The sequence below is a fragment of the Dermacentor albipictus genome, chromosome 1 (assembly GCF_038994185.2).
Source record: "Dermacentor albipictus isolate Rhodes 1998 colony chromosome 1, USDA_Dalb.pri_finalv2, whole genome shotgun sequence".
NCBI classification, from domain to species: domain Eukaryota; kingdom Metazoa; phylum Arthropoda; class Arachnida; order Ixodida; family Ixodidae; genus Dermacentor; species Dermacentor albipictus.
Genome location: NC_091821.1, coordinates 33,676,973 through 33,699,224, shown reverse-complemented (window position 1 = coordinate 33,699,224; position 22,252 = coordinate 33,676,973). Strand labels below are relative to the sequence as shown.

At 43.2% G+C, this 22,252-nt stretch overlaps 1 protein-coding gene across 6 annotated transcripts in view; it reads left to right on the top strand.

Annotated features, from left to right (window-relative positions):
• LOC135901038 (polycystin-2-like) overlaps positions 1 to 22,252 on the top strand; it is a 72,008-nt gene that overhangs the window by 12,785 nt on the left and 36,971 nt on the right. For all 6 annotated transcript variants that reach the window (XM_065430666.1, XM_065430668.1, XM_065430667.1 and 3 more), the window contains exons 4-7: positions 6,272 to 6,522; positions 11,991 to 12,215; positions 15,770 to 15,932; positions 17,763 to 17,828. In XM_065430666.1, coding sequence (XP_065286738.1) covers positions 6,272 to 6,522; positions 11,991 to 12,215; positions 15,770 to 15,932; positions 17,763 to 17,828 — 705 coding nt within the window. The remainder of the gene's footprint in view (positions 1 to 6,271; positions 6,523 to 11,990; positions 12,216 to 15,769; positions 15,933 to 17,762; positions 17,829 to 22,252) is intronic.

Below are 22,252 nucleotides of genomic sequence, written 5' to 3'. Positions count from 1 at the left end.
ATAGCACAGCCACACAGTAGCATATGAGCGCGAGCACGCACTCTAGCACTGTCATGTGCAAAGCAAACGTTTCCATTCCATGGAGCTGTGGTCTGCTATGTAGCGTAGATACCGCGGCCGCCGCAGGGTGCCGTGATGAGTCCACTGGCTAGGCGCACTGCGGCTCGCTGAGGACAACAACCACATTTGGTGCATCATAGGCGCCAAAATCGGAAATAGCACGGCATATACGTGAACATCAAAAATCAAATTTAACCTGCGCACCATGGTGACGTTTAGTAGGCGGAGCGTTATGGGCACACCCCGCTCCACCGTAGCCTTCGCAGTGCAAATCATTGAAGAAGCACTGGAAGCAGCATAAACGGTATGTTTGATTGTCAGCAGCTCCGCTTCTGTTGAATGCATTGAACTTTTTGTGGCAAAATATTTCTGAAATAGTCAAAATTTGTTGTAAAGTGACGTCAGTTGCAATCAGACTGCCTTGCAAGCGCTGACGGCACATGCGTTTATGGTTTGATATCTTTCCCTTGTTCTCCCTTTCCCCTTCCCCCTCTCTGTTTCGCATATATACGAAACAGAGAGGGGGAACGCGGACGATCCTTGGTGCATCTCATGCAAAAGGCATAAGATGCGACGTCGCGCCTCCATCGGAATGACTACTCACCAGCCCCAGTATAATAACCCGTGGGCCAAAGAAAGCTCCAATTTCTTGTCAAAAAAAGGTGTGATACTGGTGTTCAAGCCTTTCGTGCAGGGCGGCCAACTGTTCTTAGTGAATCGCATAACTTGACTCGGAGCAAGGTCACCAGCAGTTAACTGCATTAGCTCCTCAACTGACACAGTTCCCTCATTGAACACAGTCAAGGCCAGCAGATAGTCTGGTGGGTCCACTTCTGGTGGCTTCGGCTCAGACGTCTGTTATGGCAGTTTACTAAGGGCGTCAGCATTGAGCAGTTGTTTATTAGGAGAGTATTGAAGCTGATAGCGGAATCCGCCTAAGTACTGCACCCAGCGCTGCATTCTGGCGGCTGCCAATGCTGGAGTTGGTCGATTCGCCTTCAGCAGGGCCACGAGCGACTGGTGGTCGGTGACAAATACAAACTCTCGCCCTACGAGGTAATCACGAAATTTGGACACTCCAAACACAAGAGCAAGGGCTTCCCTCTCAAGCTGGCAATAATTTTTCTCAGCCCTTGTTAGCGTTCTGTAACGGGACCCGACAGGTTTGTTTATCTTTCCGAATGTATGGAAAAGCACGGCATCTATTCCGTCCTGTGAAGCATCACACTCTAGCTTGAGGGATCTCTTGGGATCATAGTGAGCCAGCACAGCCGCTTCCCAAAGGCATTTTTTTGCTTCACTAAAAGCTGCTTCTTGAGCATGTCCCCAGAACCAACATGTGCTGTTCTCTAATAACTTGTACAGCGGTGCAAGTACGGAAGACATGTTGGGCATGAACTTTGAATAAAATGTAATCATGCCCAGAAACGACCTCAACTGCTGAACATCTTGTGGGTTGGGGACTCACGCGATTGCTTCAACACGCTTCTCTATTGGATGCAGACCTTCACGATCAATTTTACGACCCAGCTATGTCACTGCCTCTTGACGAAAGCTGCATTTCTCAAGTCGGAGCTTCACTCCATGCTCACAAAAACGCTTCAGCACTTGTCGTAACCTGTCGGTGCTACCAATTTTCTGATACGAAAACGTCAAGGTAAGCCTGAACACTTGTCAGGCCCTGCAAAACTATTTATATTTTCCGCTGGAAGATGGCAGGCGTGGAAGCTATGCCGAATGGCAGTCGGTTGTAGCAAAACAAACCACGGTGTGTATTGATTACGCACATCTTCCTTGAGTCCTCTTCGAGGGGGACTTGGTTATACACGTCTCATAAATCCAGCGTGCTGAAGCAGTCCCCACCGTTCAGGCATGTGAAAATGTCATCAATAGCTGGTAACGGGTACTGCTCCAGTTCACAGACGGGATTCAAGGTCACCTTAAAATCAACACAGATTCTAACCGCGCCGTTTTTCTTCATTACAGGCACAATGGGAGTAGCCCACTCGACATGTGTTACAGGTGACAGTACTCCAAGGGTTATGAGCCTATCAATCTCTTTCGAAACTTTGTCGCGTAAAGCAAATGGAAAGGGACGGGCCTTACAAAATTTCGTCATGGCGCCTTCCTTGAGCTTCAGATGGACAGGGTGTCCGTCGATTAGACCCAGCTCAGGGCTGAAGACGTCTTTGAACTCTGACAGGACGGGCTTGCGTGGCGGGGGTACGGCTGCTTCCTGGACCAGAGCTTTGTTGCACTGACACGTTCAACACCGAAAATCCTGCTTCATTGAACTTGGAAATCAACTCTCGTCCGCAGAGGCCCGGACCTGAACAGTTCAGGAATATCAAGGAACTCTTGACTTCCTTGTCGTTGTAGCACACTGACATACTCAATTTCCCTAATACTGGAAGTTCTCCAAGATAATAGGACAGTTTAATGCATGCAGCTTCTAATTGCGGCCACTGTCCACGGTTTTTCTCAAAAATCTCTTTGGACACAACATAGACGGGTGAGCCGGTGTCCACAATCATAGGTACGTCAATGCCACACCGTGTGAAAGTACGAAGAATAGGTGGTGGTAGCCGACCATTGGAGGGTGCGGTTAGTGTCCAAATGTGCGCATCGTCTCCATTTTCCTTAGTGACATCCGCTGTTACTGCAAACGCTTCTCCTTGCCTGCATTGTGAATGTGCTTTTGGGCGTCCTTTCAGCATGTCGCTTTGGCACATCTTCGCCAGATGGCCGTATCCACCACAGCGGTAACACCTCGCTTTCGCCCAGCCACAGGCGTTTCTGTTGTGTTTCTTACTTCCGGAACGCCCACATACTGACACCGGTTCATCAGCTTGTCGTGCATTAACCTTGAGCACGGCTTCAATGTCAGAAGACATCTCCTTTGTATCTTTTTCTGCTGCTTCTGCTGATATGGCAATTGCTTCAGCCTCCCTCAACGTCAAATCTGTTTTCGCTAATAGCTGCTTCTGAACAGCGCTTGACCTCATTCCACAGACGATCCTGTCGCGAAGCATCCGGTCTAGCATGCCACTGAAATTACAGCCATCCGCAATCCGGCGATCTTCAACGATGAACTGTTAAATGGGCTCACCTTCCAACTGGCAGAGATTGAAGAACCAATAGCTCTCCGTTATTTCATGACGCTTGGGGTCGAAGTAGTCATCCAAAACATTGACTGCTTCCTCGTACATCAGCGAGTTTGGCTTCCTTGTTGCAACCTGTCCTGAGAGCACTTGCACGGTGCGTGTACTTAATGCTGCTACCAGCAATGCCCCCTTCTTTCCCAAGTCGCTGACGCCAGTTGCCTCAAAATAAGCTTCTGCCTTCATGATGTAGGCCTGCCAGTTGTTGGACTGGTCATCGTATTCCGGTAGTTGATGATGAGCCATGGTCAGTATTTTCGCGGTTGCTGTTTCCTGCTTAACTGCTTGGCTTAATTCATTTTTCACCTCGAGGGTTCTGTCTGGCCTCGCCGCCACTGTTACATAGTTACGACACACGTGGCGTGTCTTACCATATATGACAGCACACCGTTCGAAGGTTGGAACATGAATCTTTCTTGCTTCTGTCACAGAGCGCATATATGCGAAACAGAGAGGGGGAAGGGGAAAGGGAGAACAAGGGAAAGATATCAAATGATAAACGCACGAGCCGTCAGCGCTTGCAAGGCAGTCTGATTGCGGCTGACATTACTTTACAACAAAATTAACTTCAAATTCATTTCTCAACTTCGATAAAAAGTGGTTCAGGGCCCCTTTTAAGGTGGCTTAGCATGTGTTTTCAATATGCAAAGGAACTTGGAGTGAAGCATTTGGGTAACAATTACCTGTTAGACTGTCAACGTGCTTTAAGGCTGATTGCAATGTAACTTTAAACCATGTAAAAAGCTTCATTTTAGATAATATAGACATAGGGGAGCTTCTATGCAAAATGTTATTTTTAAAATCCAAGTTAATATACCAGCAGTCATAGAGGCATTACATAATCAAGGAGTACAGACCGCCTACATATATGTCTTGGAAAATATCTACAGATTCCACAGCTACCTTAATTCTGCACAAGAAAAGTAGGAAGATACCTGTAAAGAAGGGGGTCAGGCAAGGAGACACAATCTTTCTAATGCTATTCATTGCGTGCTTGGAAGGAGTATTCAAGCTGCTAAACTGGGAAGGCTTGGGAGTAAGGATTGATGGCGAATATCTCAGCAACCTTCGGTTTGCTAATGACATTATTCTATTCAGCAACACTGCAGACAAGTTACAACAAATGATTGAGGAGCTTAATAGAGAGAGTAGTGCAAGAGTAGGGTTGAAGATTAATATGCAGAAGAAAAAGATAATTATGAATAGCCGGGCTAGGGAACAAGAGTTCAGGATCGCCAGTCAGCCTCTAGAGTCTCTGAAGAAGTATGTTTACCTAGGTCAATAATTCACAGGGAACCCTGATCATGAGAAGGAAATTCAAAGAATAATAAAAATGGGTTGGATCGCATAAGGCAGACATTGTCAGCTCCTGACTGAAAGCTTACCATTATCATTGTAAAGGAAGGTGTTCAATCAATGCATTTTACCTGTGCTGACATATGGAGCAGTGACTTTGAGACTGACAAAGAAGCTTGAGAACAAGTTAAGGACCGCACAAAGAGCGATGGAACGAAGAATGCTAGGCATAACGTTAAGAGACAGAAAGAGAGCGGTTTGGATCAGAGAGCAAACGGGTATAGACGATATTTTAATTGACATGAAGAGAAAAAAATGGAGCTGGGCGGGTCATGTAATGCGCAGGTTAGATAACCGTTGGACCATTAGGGTTACAGAATGGGTACCAAGAGAAGGGAAGTGCATTTGAGAATGACAGAATACTAGGTGGGGCAATGAAATTAGAAAATTCGTGGGCGCTAGTTGGAATTGATTGACACAGGACAGGCGTAATTGGAGATCGCAGGGAGAGGCCGTCATCCTGCAGTGGACATAAAATGGGCTGATGATGATGATGATGATCTCATGGAAAACTAGCAAATATATATGTTCTTGGTTCTAAAACTAAAAAAATGCCACCATTTCCTCTTGCTGAAAATAAAGCAGAACCAGCAACATTGAGAATCAGCAGGGGCTGCTGGGCATGACTTGTCTGATTGGGTGGCACTCGTGGTGTACTGAAGATCTCTGAGGTCATATTCTAAGGTCTAAGTTAAATCCACTAATGACCAGGTGCACCCTTTGTCTGCTAAGGTGTCATTTAAAGGTTGTTAATTTTTTGAGATTAGACAATTACCAGTCCTTCAGCTTTGCCAAGATTGTTTCTGTAATATATAATACTACTACTAATTGTAACCAATTTGGTAAGAGAGAAATTTCATTGTATGTAGTTAGTCTCTGAGGCACCTGAGTAAGCTAATAAGCTTGTACACACTCAGCCTTCTGTGGCACAGTCTGGATGCCTCCCATATGAGTCAGCACGTTGTGATACTATGCCGTAACCTGAGCTGTATTTCCGGTTATCACTTTCAGAAATACTTTTGCGTGACATAATGATCTGTACAACACTGCAGTGGAGTTATGGGCATCACGTTTGCTGGTTATATCCGATGAGTGCACCTTGAAAGTTATTGACAGAATACAGCCCCTGTTGTACTATTAACCAGGTGCCCTGTGATGTCATGCTGTTGTTAATCTTCAAAATCAAAACTGGCTACAAGACTGGCTACAATGAAAGAGGATGTAAATAATCACTCATCATATGCAAGAGAAAATGAGGTGCCATACAGTGATTACTGGTTTAATAGCTGTAGATTGCAGCAGAAAAAAACAAAACTCTCTTGAACATTTGGGCTGGTACTCCTCTAAGGAAAACCCAGAGACATCGTTATGGCGATAGTACAGGCAGCAAGAGCTACTGGATGGCTCCAGTGTAGTCTATAATTCAGCTAGAAATATCTTAGGTTGCACAAATTATATCTGCTTCAAGGTGCCAAAATAGTTGCTTGTTGCCTAGAATGAATACTTATGTCTCGAGATAAAGTGAGCAGTGCTGTACCGATAAGATAGCTCTGTGCAGCCGAACACACTCGCAGAATGAAAGAAACTGCCCTTTCGGACAGGACCAAAAGTCAGATGACACACATGAGTGCTGGTGTTCTTTGTTTAACTGAACAAACTAATTTGCTTCATTTTTGTCTATTTCTAAAATGCAGTTTGTGGAGGATGTGATGCTGGGTGCTCTCTACTGGGAGAACTGGTACAACAACCAAAGCACACTAGCCGATGACCGCAACATCCTGTATGAAAATCGGCTTCTGGGGAGCCCCCGTATTCGTCAGTTGCGTGTGCGCAACGACTCATGCAATGTCCACTCGGACTTCAAGAAGGCCATCACCCAGTGCTTTGACAACTATTCCCCGCATTTTGAGGACAAGGGGCCCTTTGGGCTTATGAATGGCACTGCGTACGTATCTCTGCATTTGTCCTGCCACTTCTCTCTGGCTCTCTCCAGTACCTACTCCTGTAGGCTCAGTCACTCTTTGCAACCTTTGACAAGTACCTTATTAGAGACACTGATGCCATAGACTGAATAACGCTAAACTGGTTCAGTAATTCTTTAGAACTCCCACAGCATTTGTTCAGTGAGAAAATTTGACTTTGTTAGCAGAGAAATTTACAATTGAAGGCTGAACCTGGCTAATATATCATGACAGTGACGTCATCATTCTGTCGCTTCCCACATTTTGCAGTCTTTTCAGTGTTGAGCCCTGTTTGTACATATAATGCATATTTTTTCCTTACGTATTGTTTGTGCATTATGATTGCTTCTCACAGCACCTGTCACATCTGTGGTTTCTGGGGATTATGTTGTGTGTGCACTTTATTACATACTTTTACATTCATCAAATTCCGAGCAGTAAAATGGGGCACTGATATATTGCAGTCGATAATGGAGGAGAGCTTTTATCTTTTTTTTCTAAAGGCTGTTCAATGATTTGCATATTTCTTCACATTAATTTTACAAGAAGAATCATTAGTAATAAGGAAAGCTTACATTTTGTTCGATTTTATTTTCACGATTGACGTAGAGAGTGTTAGTCCAAGAGAGTATTTTACAACTGACATTTCTTGCCTTTATTGTGTCTTTTTTTTTCCCCCAGCTTCTTCTGACACACATTATGAGTTCCCAGACAGGCCTATGATAAGTGAATAGTTGGCTTTGGAGGTTTTATAAAGTCATACAGATTAACTGCTTGTTTTCATACCTTCAGATCATTTTTATCTTACTGTATGCTATTGTGTATCCTGGTTGGAAGCTTAAATTTGCCCCAAAGTCCTTAAGCAAAGCTTACTGATGGCACGGCACAGTTTGATAGCAGTGATGGGACAGCCTTGACCTTACTGTGTTTATTCAGTTGTTAAGAGTTTGGGAATAGCTTCCTGAAGTTAAATGTTGATATGGTGATCAAAGTGTGGCAGCAAAAGTGTGCCATGCCAGATTGTTGTTCATAATATTAAGATTGGCTGAATCACATCCCTGACCAAGGCTTTGTAGGTTCAAGAGCGTTCATTCTTGGCAATTTAATGTTCTCTGGGGAGCAGTTCCAGGGAGGAAATTGGGATTAAGCTGATTTGTATGGGATCAGGCTGGGTTGCAGTAGTTGGGAAGACATGTACTTTTACACAAAATGAAAGGGTCCACTCACGTCCATGCCTTTGTGCTGACCATTCTATTCTACTAAGGTCAATTGGAACTTTGGTAGTTGGTTTAGGATTTTACCACACTCTTTAGGACGCTGATTGGTATGCCAGAATACACACTAATTCTACTCAGTTCCTATAAAAGATTATCTTTGATGTGTCTTCTGTTCCGCTTGTGGTGATCATTTTAATATTGCCTGCCGGTTTCTGCTGAATGAGCATAGATGAGTGCATATGGGGCACGTCATCAGGCCCCATTGGTAATGTTTATTATGCACTGGAAGTTGTAAGGTGCCATCTAGGAAGTGTTTTAAATAACTTTTCAAATAGGTTCATTGCAAGGGGAGTTGAATGTTGCATTGCCATGCTGCGAGGATGCAAGCTTCACTGCCAACATAGGCACTCTGCCCATTTCCTTGACTAGTGCCCACAAGCGACTCTCTTTCCCTGCCTCCTCCTATACAGTAGCACTGCAGCCAAGAGACCGCACTACTTTTACGTCACAAGCCACGCCTCCTTTCTTTCTTTTTTTTTCTTTCCCCCCCTCTTTCTTTTTGCTGCGCTGCGTACCTCCTGTTGCTGGTACTGCATGTCCTGCATTGAATGATTTACCAAGCTCACATGCCATAATCGGCGACAAAGCAAGCAGTGCATTTTATGTACAGGCATTTGTGCATGTACTTGACTCTTTGGCTAGAAGTGGGGCTCCCTCGAGAGGAAGGATGTGCAGGGTGTGTGTGAAATTTTTGCAGCGGGTTTGGCACCATGCAGCTGTTTGATACTCTGTGCACAGGATTGCCACTCTGTGATGTACACGCCATTCTTGTTTGTTTGCAATGCTCAAACCTGGTGAGGGGCCCTTTAACAGCTGACACTGCCATGTGCGTGTGCCACTCATGTGCATGGCACCAAAGTAGCCAACCAAGGGAGGAGAGGATAGGATGCGACTTCTTTCAGTGCAAGTGGTCCAAAAAGCTGATGCAGGTCCCTATTCAACTGCTGCACCACAACATCAATGAAATGCAAGCACTAAAAGCAGCAGTGACTCACGAGGTAATTGTCGTAGTACTATACCAAGTGTTTCACGTAACTTGAGCGAGAGATTTTAAAAAAAGTGGTAAACCACAGCTGGATCACACCAATGACATATTGTTTGCCGTCGTGTGGCACTCCTCAGAGTACTTTCTATATTATGCTTAAGTAGTTAATTAACTAAGATTAATTATTAAAAAGAAATATTAATACTATTCACTTTAGGGCCAAGTGCGTTTTGTTACGTTGTAGAGGAGGTTCAAAAACAACCGATTCCATCTTCTGGGGTAACGCACGTCCTGCATATTGCTTTTTTCGGCTTTTAAAGAAATCTTGGGAAATATGAAAAAAGAAAAAAAGCACACATGAAAAAAAAATCATGTGGCTGCTCTCATCGAGCAAAGCATGCGCCGGACCGTGGCAAAGTGCCCTGCCGTTACTTCCAGCATCAGCTTGATAGTGTGTCGAAACTTTCCACGGGGGGCATGTCTTTTCATATTTCGCAAGCTTTCTTTAAATCTCGGTAAAAGCACCACACAGGAGGTACGCTGGCACAGAAAATGGGATCGGTTGTTTCTAAACCCCCTCCTCTACAATGTAATGAAACACACTTGGCCCTAAAGTGAATATTAAATTGTTTTTCATAATTCATCTTAGCTAATTAACCAATTAAGTGTGATATAAAAAATACCCTGAAGAGCACCACATGATGGCAAGCAATATGTTGTTGCTTTCATCCAGCTGCAGTTTACCGCTTCTTTTTAAATCCTCTGTTCAAGTTACGTGGAACAACCGGTATACATTAGACTCCCATTCAGACAAATTCAAAGGGACCATGAACATCTGCTCGTCTTAGCAGAAGTTCGTCTTAACAGAATCGATCCACAGAACTATAAATCTACTATTCTTGGTGCACTCAGATATACATGACATAAAACAATAAATGAAACAGCATTACGACAAAAAAGCAGATGTAAAAAGGGATGTTTATTTTAGTTGCACGATACAAGGCATTGCTTCATGCACACTTGTTTTGGCCATTGAGTAATTGTCGCTTGGTGGCACTGAGCACACCTGTGCATTCAGACAAAATGCTGACATTTCACCTAGTTTGCTGAAAGATTCTTCACTGCCTCCATATTGCTAAAATAAATGAACCAAAGTATTCAGGGCTTTTTCTGCATTATGTGTAAAGACTGCCAGTTGTTACGACTACTGTGCAGTGTGCTCACCATAATTACCAGCCTGCAGAAGCACATCGAAGACTTCCCCAATTATTGTTTATATGGTGTCTACCCTGCAGGTTGCACGTCATCATCAGCAGTGGCATTGCCATGCGTGTCCACAGAAACACCATTTGCTTCTTGTGTAGCTAGCGGAGCCCCTCCTCCAAATCTACCCATGGGGGCCTCTCAGTGAGCTGAGTCGCAGGCATCAGTGACTGGAAGTTTGGCTTAACCAAATTTACAGTTTGTGTTGGACAGAATTTAAATTTCTTTTTTTTTAGCATTTTGTCTTAAACTAACCAAATAGATGTTCACACAACATTCCTCATAAATGGCTTACAGAAGTACTGGCATAATATTTTTGACTTCATTTTTTGCATTGAGTAAAAATTCTAGACCTATAAACCCTAAGATATGGGCAAGGCTCAGAGCACCCCAAGTAACTTAATGCACCATGTTTTATGGACCGTAGTCCACGTACTAAACAAGTTGTAAAGTTGGAATTTCACGTGGTGTGGACTATACATTACCTTATTTCTTCAGATTGGAGATGCACTTGAAGATAATGAAGCCAGATTGTCCGTGTGAACATTTTCTGTGCTAAATCACCTAGTAAATAAGCTCTGCAATGGTCGTCGTGGCACACAAGCAATATTTATTGCTCATTCTGGCAGTATGTGATATTGTTAGGGTGTATGAAATATACACCATAAAATATGGAACACTGTGCCAATATTCAAGCGAATGCACACCATCACGGCATTGCTTAAGCTCAGTGTAGTCAACCGTGTGCAAGAACTAAAGATTCTGAAGGTGATAACAACATGGAGGAGTTGTTTGTCAAATCCGACATGCTTGATTTGTTTTTGTTCTGGCAGCCCCAACAAAAGTGGTTTTGATGGCATTTAGTATTGACTCATATATGTATGCAGTCTAATAAAGGACCGAGGTTTTTGCTAGTTGAAAATAATATTTTTGTGTACCTACTGTTTACTTGTTGCACACAAGCTAAAGCATTTAATTTCTGTCGAAGTTCGTCCTTGCGGACTATATAGCAGGTGCGGACTCATTATCATCATCATCATCAACCTGTTTTATGTCCACTGCAGGACGAACGCCTCTCCCTGCGATCTCCAATTACCCCTGTACTGCGCCAACCGATTCCAACTAGCACCCACGAATTTCCTAATTTCATCGTTCCACCTAGTCTTCTGCCGTCCTCGACTGCATTTCCCTTCTCTTGGTGCCCATTCCATAACTCTAATGGTCCAACGGTTATCTAACCGGCGCACTACATGACCCTGCCCAGATTCATTTTTTTCTCTTGATGTCGATTAGAATATCATCTATACCCGTTTGCTCTCTGATCCAAAATGATCCGACATGATGAATGCGGACTACATAAGAAAAACATTTTATTTTAAGCCCTAATTGGCACTGGATGCGGACTATAGTTTAGAAAATACAGTAATAGACAGTAAGACAGTAATAGCTTTTCTACAGCCAGTTTCGGCTCCACTTTTACTGTGTCATGCCGTCATGATGCTGAAGGCTGTCACATGGAAGTTTGACATTGCGACATCTTGACACTTGGTGTGGCTCACTCAGTTGCCTCCTGTGCTGCTACTCAATGTGAGGGCCGATGTAGCAGCATAGCAGATGACCAAGCGAGCCGGAGCGAGTGTTATAACATACTCTTTATAGGATTTTAGAGATCCTGGGCCTTCATTTACTGCAAAAAGAAAAAAAAATGAAGAGTCAATAACATAATGTCAGTACTCCTTTAACAGGGTTCTTAATAGGAGTCTACTGTATTCTTTTGCCCCAGGATGTTGCCTGCACTCACTTTGTAGCCTGCACTGTGCTAAAAACAGCTTGTGAGACAAGAGTTTATTGAATGCATTTCTATAACTGAGGAATGCACTCATAAGTGGGTCACAGTTTAAATCCTTGTTTTTCTCTCTTCTCCCAGTTGGACATACCACACTGAAAAGTCGCTGAATGGGGCGGATCACTGGGGCCTACTATCATCTTACAGCGGGGCTGGCTACTATGCTGACCTGGGCATCACAAAAGAGGCAGCAACACAGGTCATGGCTGAGCTCAAGGAGAACCTTTGGATTGGACGTGCCACACGGGCTGTCTTTTTGGACTTCACTGTCTACAATGCGAATGTCAACCTCTTCTGTGTGATCAAGTACGCATCTTTTAGTTCCTTGTCTCATGAAGATAAAATGAACACCTTTTTTGTTTATTGAATCTCATGTTAATTTTGTACCCGCTGTGCTTGCATAGTGGCTTTGGTGTTGCACTGCTAAGACGAGGTCGTGGGATTGAATCCTAGCCATGGCGGCCGCATTTCGATAGGGGCGAAATGCAAAAACACCAATGTTCTTAGATTTAGGTTTGCACTTTAAAGAATGCCAGGTGGTCAAAATTAATCCGGAGTCCCCCACTACGGCGTGCCACATAATCATATTGTGGTTTTAGCAGGTAAAACACCACAATTTAATAAATAGAAATTAGTTTCATGATGCACAGCTTTTCTGTCTGGCCTGTTTTCTGTGCATTTTGATGAAAGAGCACTTCTGTGAAGATCTAACACTTTCGGTTAATGTGCATTAACTTTTAAATGTCAGCTAAAAATTCTAAAAAAGCACTCACAAAATGACATTTTTTGTAATTGTTCATCTGGATAGCCAATTTTTTTGCAGATTCGGAATATGTATAATATGGGAGTAGTCAATTCACAGCTTGTGCCTCAGGATACGAAATAACAAGAACCATGTGTGTTGACTAGATGCCAGAGTTGATAGGGTTTAAGTTCCGTCGCAGCTGCTCAATGCTACAAGTGTATTTTAGAGCAAGCATTTGTTGAGAAAGACTTGCAAATGCGAAAAGTCAAAGTTCTCGAAGGGTGGTCATGGGGGATTAGAATGTTGCCTTCATGTGATAGATGTCAAAACACGGTACGAGGCAAAGTTCCACACCACACTCCTTATGCCAGAAGCATGCTACTTTGCAGACTTTATTATCATTGTTGCTTTGGCGGTTCCGACAGACAATGCACCACCTTGTTCGACATTCTTTGCCTGCAGTAGAAGAGATAAAGTCCATGAAGTGCTGTGCCGTCAGACGAGTAAGGCCAGCTACTGAAGAACAGGGGCAGCAACATGTGACTTGCAGCCACTATATTTTAACCCTCTGTTGGATCAATAAAGTCTGTAGGGGCCTTAGCGGTCAAAGAGAGAACTCTCCAGAGCGTCAAAATAGATTGGAAAATCCCGGCCCCTTTACCGGTACTTAGAAAAAGCACCCAAACATGTAAACAAGTAAGACTCATCGACAGCACTTAAAGGGTTAAGTGTTGCTAGCATGTTGCTAGCAGTGTTGGCTGAGTGCTTACAGTTCTTTCTGTGGCTGGTCGTAATGGCTGGCATATTATATTTGTAAAGTGTTGGAAACAAAAGAGCAGTTTTATGTGAGAACCATGTATAATTCTGGTTTTAGACCATACAATTTCTGCTCTTTGGTTTATGCACTTTGACGGAAGCAATTTTCATGGACATGTACAGTCAGCATGTGAAAAATTAACGCTTTGGCTGCCAAGTTTTTTTTCTGACTTATGGCTGCCTGGTTTTTTTCACGTTTTGGTTCAATGGACATTTCATGCTACAAGGAAGCTGGGTTTTTTTGTCGGCGTTTTCTCCTATTTTGGTATTTGTGAACAGTTCATAAATTCCTTTGCCTGTCATAGTCTGGACGGATGGACATGCCACGCTGGTTGTAGTCGTGGCTGACCTTCCGATACTTGGTCCCAGCCATTTTTTTCTTTTCTCTCTTGTTGGCTCAGCGCACATTACTTGCTTCTACATACAAACTGGTTCTCCGTTATCAGTTTCTTTCGAGTCATAATTCATCAAGTATCATAAATCTCTGTGCCTGTCAAAGTGTGGAGAGACCTGCCACACCAGTTTGTCTTGGCTGCACTGCCTTGAAAGAGCGACAGAGCACCGAGACATTTGCTGCACCTGCGATCACTAATTTAACTTTCAAGGTATTTGTGTGTTTAGATTACCTCTCCATAGATGGAACAACAGCTATGCAATGTTATTTTTCACACAAGTTGTTTCTGGAGAGGCAGGGACTACGCTGAAAACACAAGACGTGTATACTCAGGAGTGGCAGTGGCTGTGTGAGTGTAGGTGACCGAGTGATCTCAGGATTGGCAGTCAAAGGGTTAATAAAAATTTGTGAATTTACTTTTTTAATTTTGTCAGTATGATATATTATATGCTTCTATTAGGAACTTGAAGACCAGTTGTATTTGAAGACAACTCTATTCTGGTTTGGTTCTTCTAGAGTGCTTCTATTTCAATATATTCATAATAAGATTTGATCCTCAGCACGTAGCCAATTTTGTATTTAGAGGCTGGAGTGCCAACACAATTGACATGCCCACCATCTGAGGTAGCTGATTTCGTATAGCACACCAGTCCAGAAGCTGGGCAGAGCTGATAAACAACACTGCTCTTGACTGGCAAAAGAAAGACAGACTTTCTTATCCCCATAGTAATCTACACACATGGTGGGTAGCTAAAGAAAATTCATTATATGATTTATCTGCTGCTTGATCTCGGCTGCAGACCATTGTGGGCCATGAAAACCACATGCATTTAGCAAGTGAGTCATGTTGCTGGAATGCGCAGCATGCCACAGGACAGGGAGAGCATAGAAAGTGCCCACAATGGGCAGTTGGTTGCTGGTCCCGTAGCAGCTTTTACAATTACCAGGTTCCTCTATTGATAGCAAGCACTTCAGCATTGGCCCTAATTGTTCTGACTAGGTAGGTAGTTGTGAGCTTGCCGTCTGGATTGATGAAGTTCATCTCATCTGCAAGCTAAGGTTCCTGTCAGTGTTTAATGGTCATGGCTTGACCATGCCGTGGAGACTGTTGCCACTTGCTAAACACAGTTTGAGAGGTTGGCTGCATCGACACATTCCCACACTGTGGTGTCAAAATGGACAGCATCTAACAGACTTGCCTTTACAGTTCCATTCTTATTCATTTTTTCAAGGAGATGCAGCACAAAAAGCCCAGGTCGAATGAGGTGAATAAAATGCATTACAATGCCACTGTGAGCATTGCACAGACAAGGTGTGACACTGACAGCATTGCCCATTGTGGTGGCTCACGAGCTTGGCCACTCATGTCACCACTTGCAGCCTGGTGAAATGTTGGTTTTGTAGATTGCCCATCATGCATTATGAATGTGAAATCTTGAAAATCTGTAATTTTCTAAAATTTGTATCAGTATAACCATACAGTCAAGAGTCTGCTTTATTGCACAACGTCTGTCACATTCTCACAGCTAGATACCATTACTAAATCCGGATTTCACATTGTTGACCTTGTCAGCAATGGTCAGCCATTTATGAGAGTTCTTATACAAATGTAGTTTTCATTAACATCGAACCCTGGAACTTGGTAGCACTGATACAGAAGAACGTGCCTGCATCCATGGTTACAAGCGTGAATCTAGATAAAAATAATTTTTCTTCTGCTGTTTTACCTTGATGTGAGCTGACACTGCCTTTTGTTCACAGGAGCTGCACTATTTTTCTTTTAAACCCTCTTTTACTTTACTTCTTTTTCTGTAGACACTGTGACTGAGACAGGTGGTGTGGCTTGGGTTTCCAGAATTGTTTACAGCTGTAGTGTGAACAAAGTTTCTTTCTTTCTGTGTGCAGGCTGGTGTTTGAATTTCCCGCCACGGGAGGAATGATTCCATCGTGGAGCTTTCGGACAGTCAAGCTCCTACGATATGTGTCAGTTAGTGACTACTTCATCATGGCGTGTGAGTTCTTCTTCACGCTGTTCATTCTCTACTACATCGTCGAAGAAGTCCTTGAGGTGAGTGTCTTGCTGCTGAAGTTCGCACTTGGTCACTTGAGCATATATAGTTCAAAAAGTTTTTACAATGAATAGCGGTTAATGATAGTGCAGCAGTCCGCACCAGATCTGTCCAGCCATACTCTTATGAAGAGATCTGATCAACATCATGTCATCCTGATGATAATAAAATATAAGACTTCAAAAAAGAGACTCCACCAAATCCAGTATCGAATGTGAGACCTTGTCCTCTTAAAATTGATGCTCAAGCTAATTACGCCGCTACAGTATTGATGACACATGAGGGCTAAAAGACGATGAGCAAAACGAGAACAAGGTGAAAGCAGGAGCCAACGTTTCGACAAGTGGACTTGAAGACAAGTCCACTTGTCGAAACGTTGGCTCCTGCTTTCACCTTGTTCTCATTTTGCTCATCGTCTTGAATTTCCATCTCCCGCCTTCCCCGTGTTTTCCCTATGAGGGCTAAAAGTAACATAATGGGTGGTACCCATTGGGGGTACCATTGTGGTACCCTGTGACCACAAATGCAGTGTAGCTGCTGTTCACGAATCCCTCAGCCTCTTTACTGAGGGTAAAGGGGAGCTGTAGTACAGCCCTTGCTCCTTGTTGCGTCACTGTGGTGCCTGAGATGGTCATAACCAGCAGCAAGGTGAAAGAAGTTAGGTGGTACTGGCAGCTGGGGTTATGGTGTGTACGATGTGCAGCTTGTATGATGTGCAGCTGCTGCAAGCTGCACAGATAAATATTGAAGGCAATTTTGTCACATGCTAGGCCTTGGGAAACAGGCTTTTTTCATAATTGTAAAGCTAGCTTTTTCCCGAGGCAGATAGCCACTCTAGTGGTGGCTTAGTTGTTCTTGCAGTAAGTGTGTATAAGCAGTTTGCTTGTCCTGTGACATGGAAAATGTAGACGTGGCTGTCGTGATGATGAAACCGTGTGCAAGAAACAAGCCTCAGCATGTGCAGTTAGCTGTTCATCTTCATTGAACCACAAGCATGGCGCCACGATTAGTTGGGCAAAAGTATAGTGCAAAGAAGTGCACTTGCTGATTGGGAAAAACTATCTGTATTATTACTGCGAAAACTGTTGAAACAGAGTGCAGCTATTTCTTTCAATGCTAGGAAAATTAATTGGTGGGGTTTTACCTCCCAGAGCTGCACAGTGGGCTATTAGGGACACTGTAGTGGGGAGCTTGAGATAAATTTCGACTGCTCGAGATTCACCTAAGTATGCTTAAAAGAGTTTTTTTGCATTCCACCCCCGTCAGAACTTGGCCATGATGGCTGAGAACCGAAGCTGCGTCTTTATGCTTAGCAACAGAATGCCATAACCAACCAAAAGAATAACTATCAATTCATATGGACCCTTCAACAATTCGTTATTGGACTTCCTGCGTGAAACAAATATGTTTGGGCACTTGTAAACATTTTACCTACAGGTAAGCCCCTGAAGGAAAAATAAAAGAAAACTACGAGAAAGAAGGAAGAGGGCAATATGCTAGTATGTGTGAGCCAAGCAGTTGGGCAGACCCTTAGCATTGTTCCCTGTTCCTCATCCTACCTATCTACAAGTTATTATTTATACTTTTGGCTCTTATGATTGTTGATGCCTTGTGTATCACTTGAGGTAGAAACAAGCTGGTACTAATTGTTGATTTATACTACTTATGACACACAAGAAAGGAGTAGGTATAGTGCATTTTCTTGCATGCAGGTAATGTATTCTTTTGATACCTCTTGACAACCTAACAACCATTTGCACTCGCAACTACTTTACATGAGCATCGTGCACTATGTCCACATGTATTTCTTGGGGATCTCTTTTTTTCAGATCAAGAGCAACAGGACTAGTTACTTCAAGTCTATATGGAACATCCTTGACATCCTTGTCATTCTGGTAAGCTTGAAGCAGCTGTTTAGCTTCCTTTTAATTGCTGCATGTAGTAATATGCTCCAGGCCATGTATCAAAGCTCATTATCCTTAATTGTAAGTACAAGGCCTGTCTGAAAAGTATCCAGTCATATTTATTCTAGAGAAAACTATAGGGCATAGGTTGGCCACACTGGGCAATGTAGAAGGTGGGTTCATGATGTCTTTAGCCTTCAGTTTTGTTGGCTATTATATAGGAGCACTTGTGTTAAGTACTGTCACCTCATCTCGGCATGATTTTGAGGGAGCGAAAATGGCAGAGTGAATTTAACAAAGATACTGCATAAATTTATGCGCAAAGCTTGGTCATTACCAAGCAGATGCAGTTCGGAAGGTCTAAACAGTGTTTGTAAATGATGGTATGGTTATGAATCAAATTAAAATGAGGTACAACTGCTTCAAGGAAGGCCAAACATCTGTGGAGAGTGAGCTGCACTGTGGGAGGTCATCAACAAGCGCTAATGATGCAATTCTTTATCAAGTGCAAACCACAATAAGAAGAGATCATCGGCTTATTGTCAGAGAAATTGCTCGGCTGGGGATAGCAACAAAGATGCTATGGATGCCTTTTTAAAGACAAATTGCGTACACAGCAGGTGCCAACAGAATTTTGCCAAAGATTTTGACCGAGGAATTAAACGACCTGGCAACTGCACCAGGATAGCACCCCTGTTTGTGCGGCTCAGATTATTCCATCTCTTTTGGCATGGCACAGAATTTCATTGTTTCGTCAAACTTCCTAGCCTCTGGACATAAGCCCACACAATGTTTGGCTCTTCACAAAAATCTAAAGGCAGCTGAAAGGAGCACACTTTCAAGCCCAAGAGGACATCAAGTGCAACATGGCGGCTGCCCTAGCAGCACTCCCTGAGGAAGGGTACCAGAACTGTTTTGAAAAAGGGAAAGGGGCCTGAAACTTGGTGTTTGGAAGCAGGAGTTTGAAAGGGATTAGGACAATGAAAACACGAAGTGATGCTTCTATTTTTTAGGTAGCATAGTCGGATACTTTTCAGACAGGCCTTGTATGTTTTCTTTGAACACTTAAGAATTAATGTTGTGAGAGGTAGCAGTGCACATGGCCTTGTCTACTTGACGTAGGCACATTTGGTTGGTGGTTCATCTTTTAGGGCACTGTATATGTAAGATCCCTTGTTTTCAGGTAAAACTTGAGTTACCCTGATTTGTGCACCCTCAGTGATCCTTGTAAGAACTAGGATAAATCGAATTCCTTGCTCAAAAACCACCTTAATAAATATGTAATTGTCAGCAAGGAGACTTCCAGAAAAAATTGGCAATTTTGCCTGAAAGGTGAAGCACTGACTACAATGGCAAGGTTTAGCGTTGCGCTTGAACTTCTCGGACGATGTTCTAACTATACACGGATCCGACTAATGCGGACACAACATAGAATGTCAGAGGCAGCTAATAGAATGTGACGCATGGTCGTAGAGGTCACAAAACATGTTTACAAGACACACATTAAAATGCACTTCCTTGAACTTCAGGCAAAGTACCCGTACAGGAAATATTCCACAGACGCATCAAGGTCACGTAGAGGCATGTCTTATGGAGTGTCCGGCCCATCCTTCTCTGAATCCAATGTTCTGCATCCAGAAATGAGTACCTTTATGGCTGAGGCCTATGCAATTCTGTTAGCTGTGAAAAATATCAAGAAAAGAAAGATACAAAATGTCATTATACTACACTTACTAACTCCTTAAGTGTCGGTACAGTCTTTAATGTCTTTCCGTGAACTTAAAATCCCTGCACTAAATGACCTCTATTCTTTCTTGGGAAAGCATACACGTCTAACCAGCATGTAACAATATGCTGGATGCCTGGGCATGAAGGCATTGAGGGCAATATGCTTGCAGACGAAACCGCGACATCAATAGCCATAAAAGCTAGCAACTTCTCTATAGCTGTCCCTGCCATAGACTTGAACTCTTTCCTATGGAAACATCTTAGAAGCACCTGGCAGCCCTTGTGGAAACTGAAACATCTATAAAGCTGCATGTCAATAAGCCACATTTAAGAAATTGTCCACTCTTACTGAAAATATGACAAACTGAGGCAAGCTTACGAGTTGTGGCTGGTGAAAATGATGGTTGCGTTTAACTTTTCCTTTTGCTTTATAATTTTCTAGAGTGACAGCTCGCCGCGACGCAGGCAGATCCTCAAAACTATACACCCGCGATATGGGTTAGATAAGGTGGAACACAAAATAATGCAAAACAGCGTCCATCATCAAACCTTGCAATAACCGTTAAACCCATAACCAATGTGACTGTCACCCGTTACATCGTCTGGTTTTTCCCTAATTGTACAGCACTTCTTGTGCAGAATTGGCTACTGGAAACAAGAGTCCTAACGAGTTGAAAAATTAAGTGATCTACTAAGAGAGGGAGCTAAGGCAACAGCCAAACAAGAAGGAAAAGTGCAAATTAACAAATTTACCTATTGTCTAAAAATATATATGGATCAACATCTTTTTATTTACACCTTTATTTTACACCTGCCGACTTCGAATATGCCACACTTATAGCACACTCTTGTACCTGTTGACTGGCGATGAACCACCTGTCTGTGGACTGTGGTACACGTGGCAAAATGGTGACTGTCCTCCATGTGTTGCTGGGACGTTGTGAATCAGAAGATTACAGAAAAAAGCACTTTCCGTTACCACACCGTCAGCAAATTTCCCTTCACCCAGCAATGTTCCTTGGAAATGACTCGCTTTTTGACAGTACTATGTAATTTAGTCATTGCTTTTTTAAATGGCGTTCATGTAAACTGCATGTTATACTACACCCAAGCAATCCATAGCACAGCCCCTCATCAGAGGTTGCTGCTGCGATAGTAGTATTTACTTTTAAAGGGGCCCAGAAACAATTTTTGAACGCAAAAAGAAAGCAGGCACGTACCCAGGGGGGGAGGGGGAGGGGGCAGGGGAACCCTCCTCCCCCATCCTGCCCATGACACCACTGCTCACACACATTCCTAAAGCGCTGCCAAATTAATCTTAGACTTGACAGCTATTCTGCGGTCAACATTTTGCTGCCTTTTTCACTCCTTTTGGATGGCAGTATTTGTCAGCATCTGGGGTGTGAAGGCCAGTTTTCTCATCGATATGGTGCCCGCGCAATTAACTCGAGATGCGTTCAGTTGTCACAATCTATTCAACGGTCACGCGCATTGCTATTGCTTGGTTAGTTCAACCTTCTTTGTTTAGACTGATCGAGGGACCAGGAAAAGGATTCAGTTCGCAGTCAGTTAGTCTGTAAGCTCGTGCAACGAATTGCACGAGCTTACGAGTTGTGGCTGGTGAAAATGACGGTTGCGTTTAACTTTTCCTTTTGCTTTATTATTTTCTAGAGTGACAGCTCGCCGCGATGCTGGCAGATCCTCAAAACTATACACCCGCGATATGGGTTAGATAAGGTGGAACACAAAATAATGCAAAACAGCGTCCATCATCAAACCTGGCAATAACCGTTAAACCCATAACCAATGTGACTGTCACCCGTTACGTCATCTGGTTTTTCCCTAATTGTACAGCACTTTTTGTGCAGAATTGGCTACTGGAAACAAGAGTCCTAACGAGTTGAAAAATTAAGTGATCTATTAAGAGAGGGAGCTAAGGCAACAGCCAAACAGGAAGGAAAAGTGCAAATTAACAAATTTACCTATTGTCTAAAAATATATATGGATCAACATCTTTTTATTTAAAAAAAAGTAGAGAAAACGCCACCGGAAGTGGAGAACAATTTCGTGTCTTTTGAATCACGCTTCTACAGTTATCAGTCAATCCGCCTGATGTAGCCACTTCTCTGCTGTGCTTATATGGGTGTTTTTCTAACCTTCTGCGGTGGGCGAAGTACGTCTAGACCGCAGCGTCCTGTGCTCTACGCGGTTGTACGGAACTGGCGGCCATGCATCGTTACGCAACTTCCCAAATAACAATGCGAATCGGTTTTGGCGCTTAACTTGGTAGAGCAGTAAACGAGGGATTCAAAAGAACTGTGATTGTTCCACAAATATATATTTCTCTATAATTCTTCCACAGCTAATTCAAGAAACGCTACTCGAAATCTTTATTTTACACTTTTGCTTGTTTACTTGTTCGTGACAGGGTTCTTCCTGCACTTCTTTCCTGCGCGCTAGTTCATTTGATGTGATTCCTTGTTTGCCAAGTAAAGGAGAGGTGTATCTCACAGGCGTACCTGTGAGATATATACACCTTATTTCATTGCTGTTTCGCGTGTTTACGCGTATTTATGGTGAGTGATGGGCATTATTCACACTACAAATTTACTAGTGAAGGTACCCCCTCCCCTCATTTGCATAGAAATGTTACCTTGGGTTCCCCCTCCGCCCCCCCCCCCCCTCGA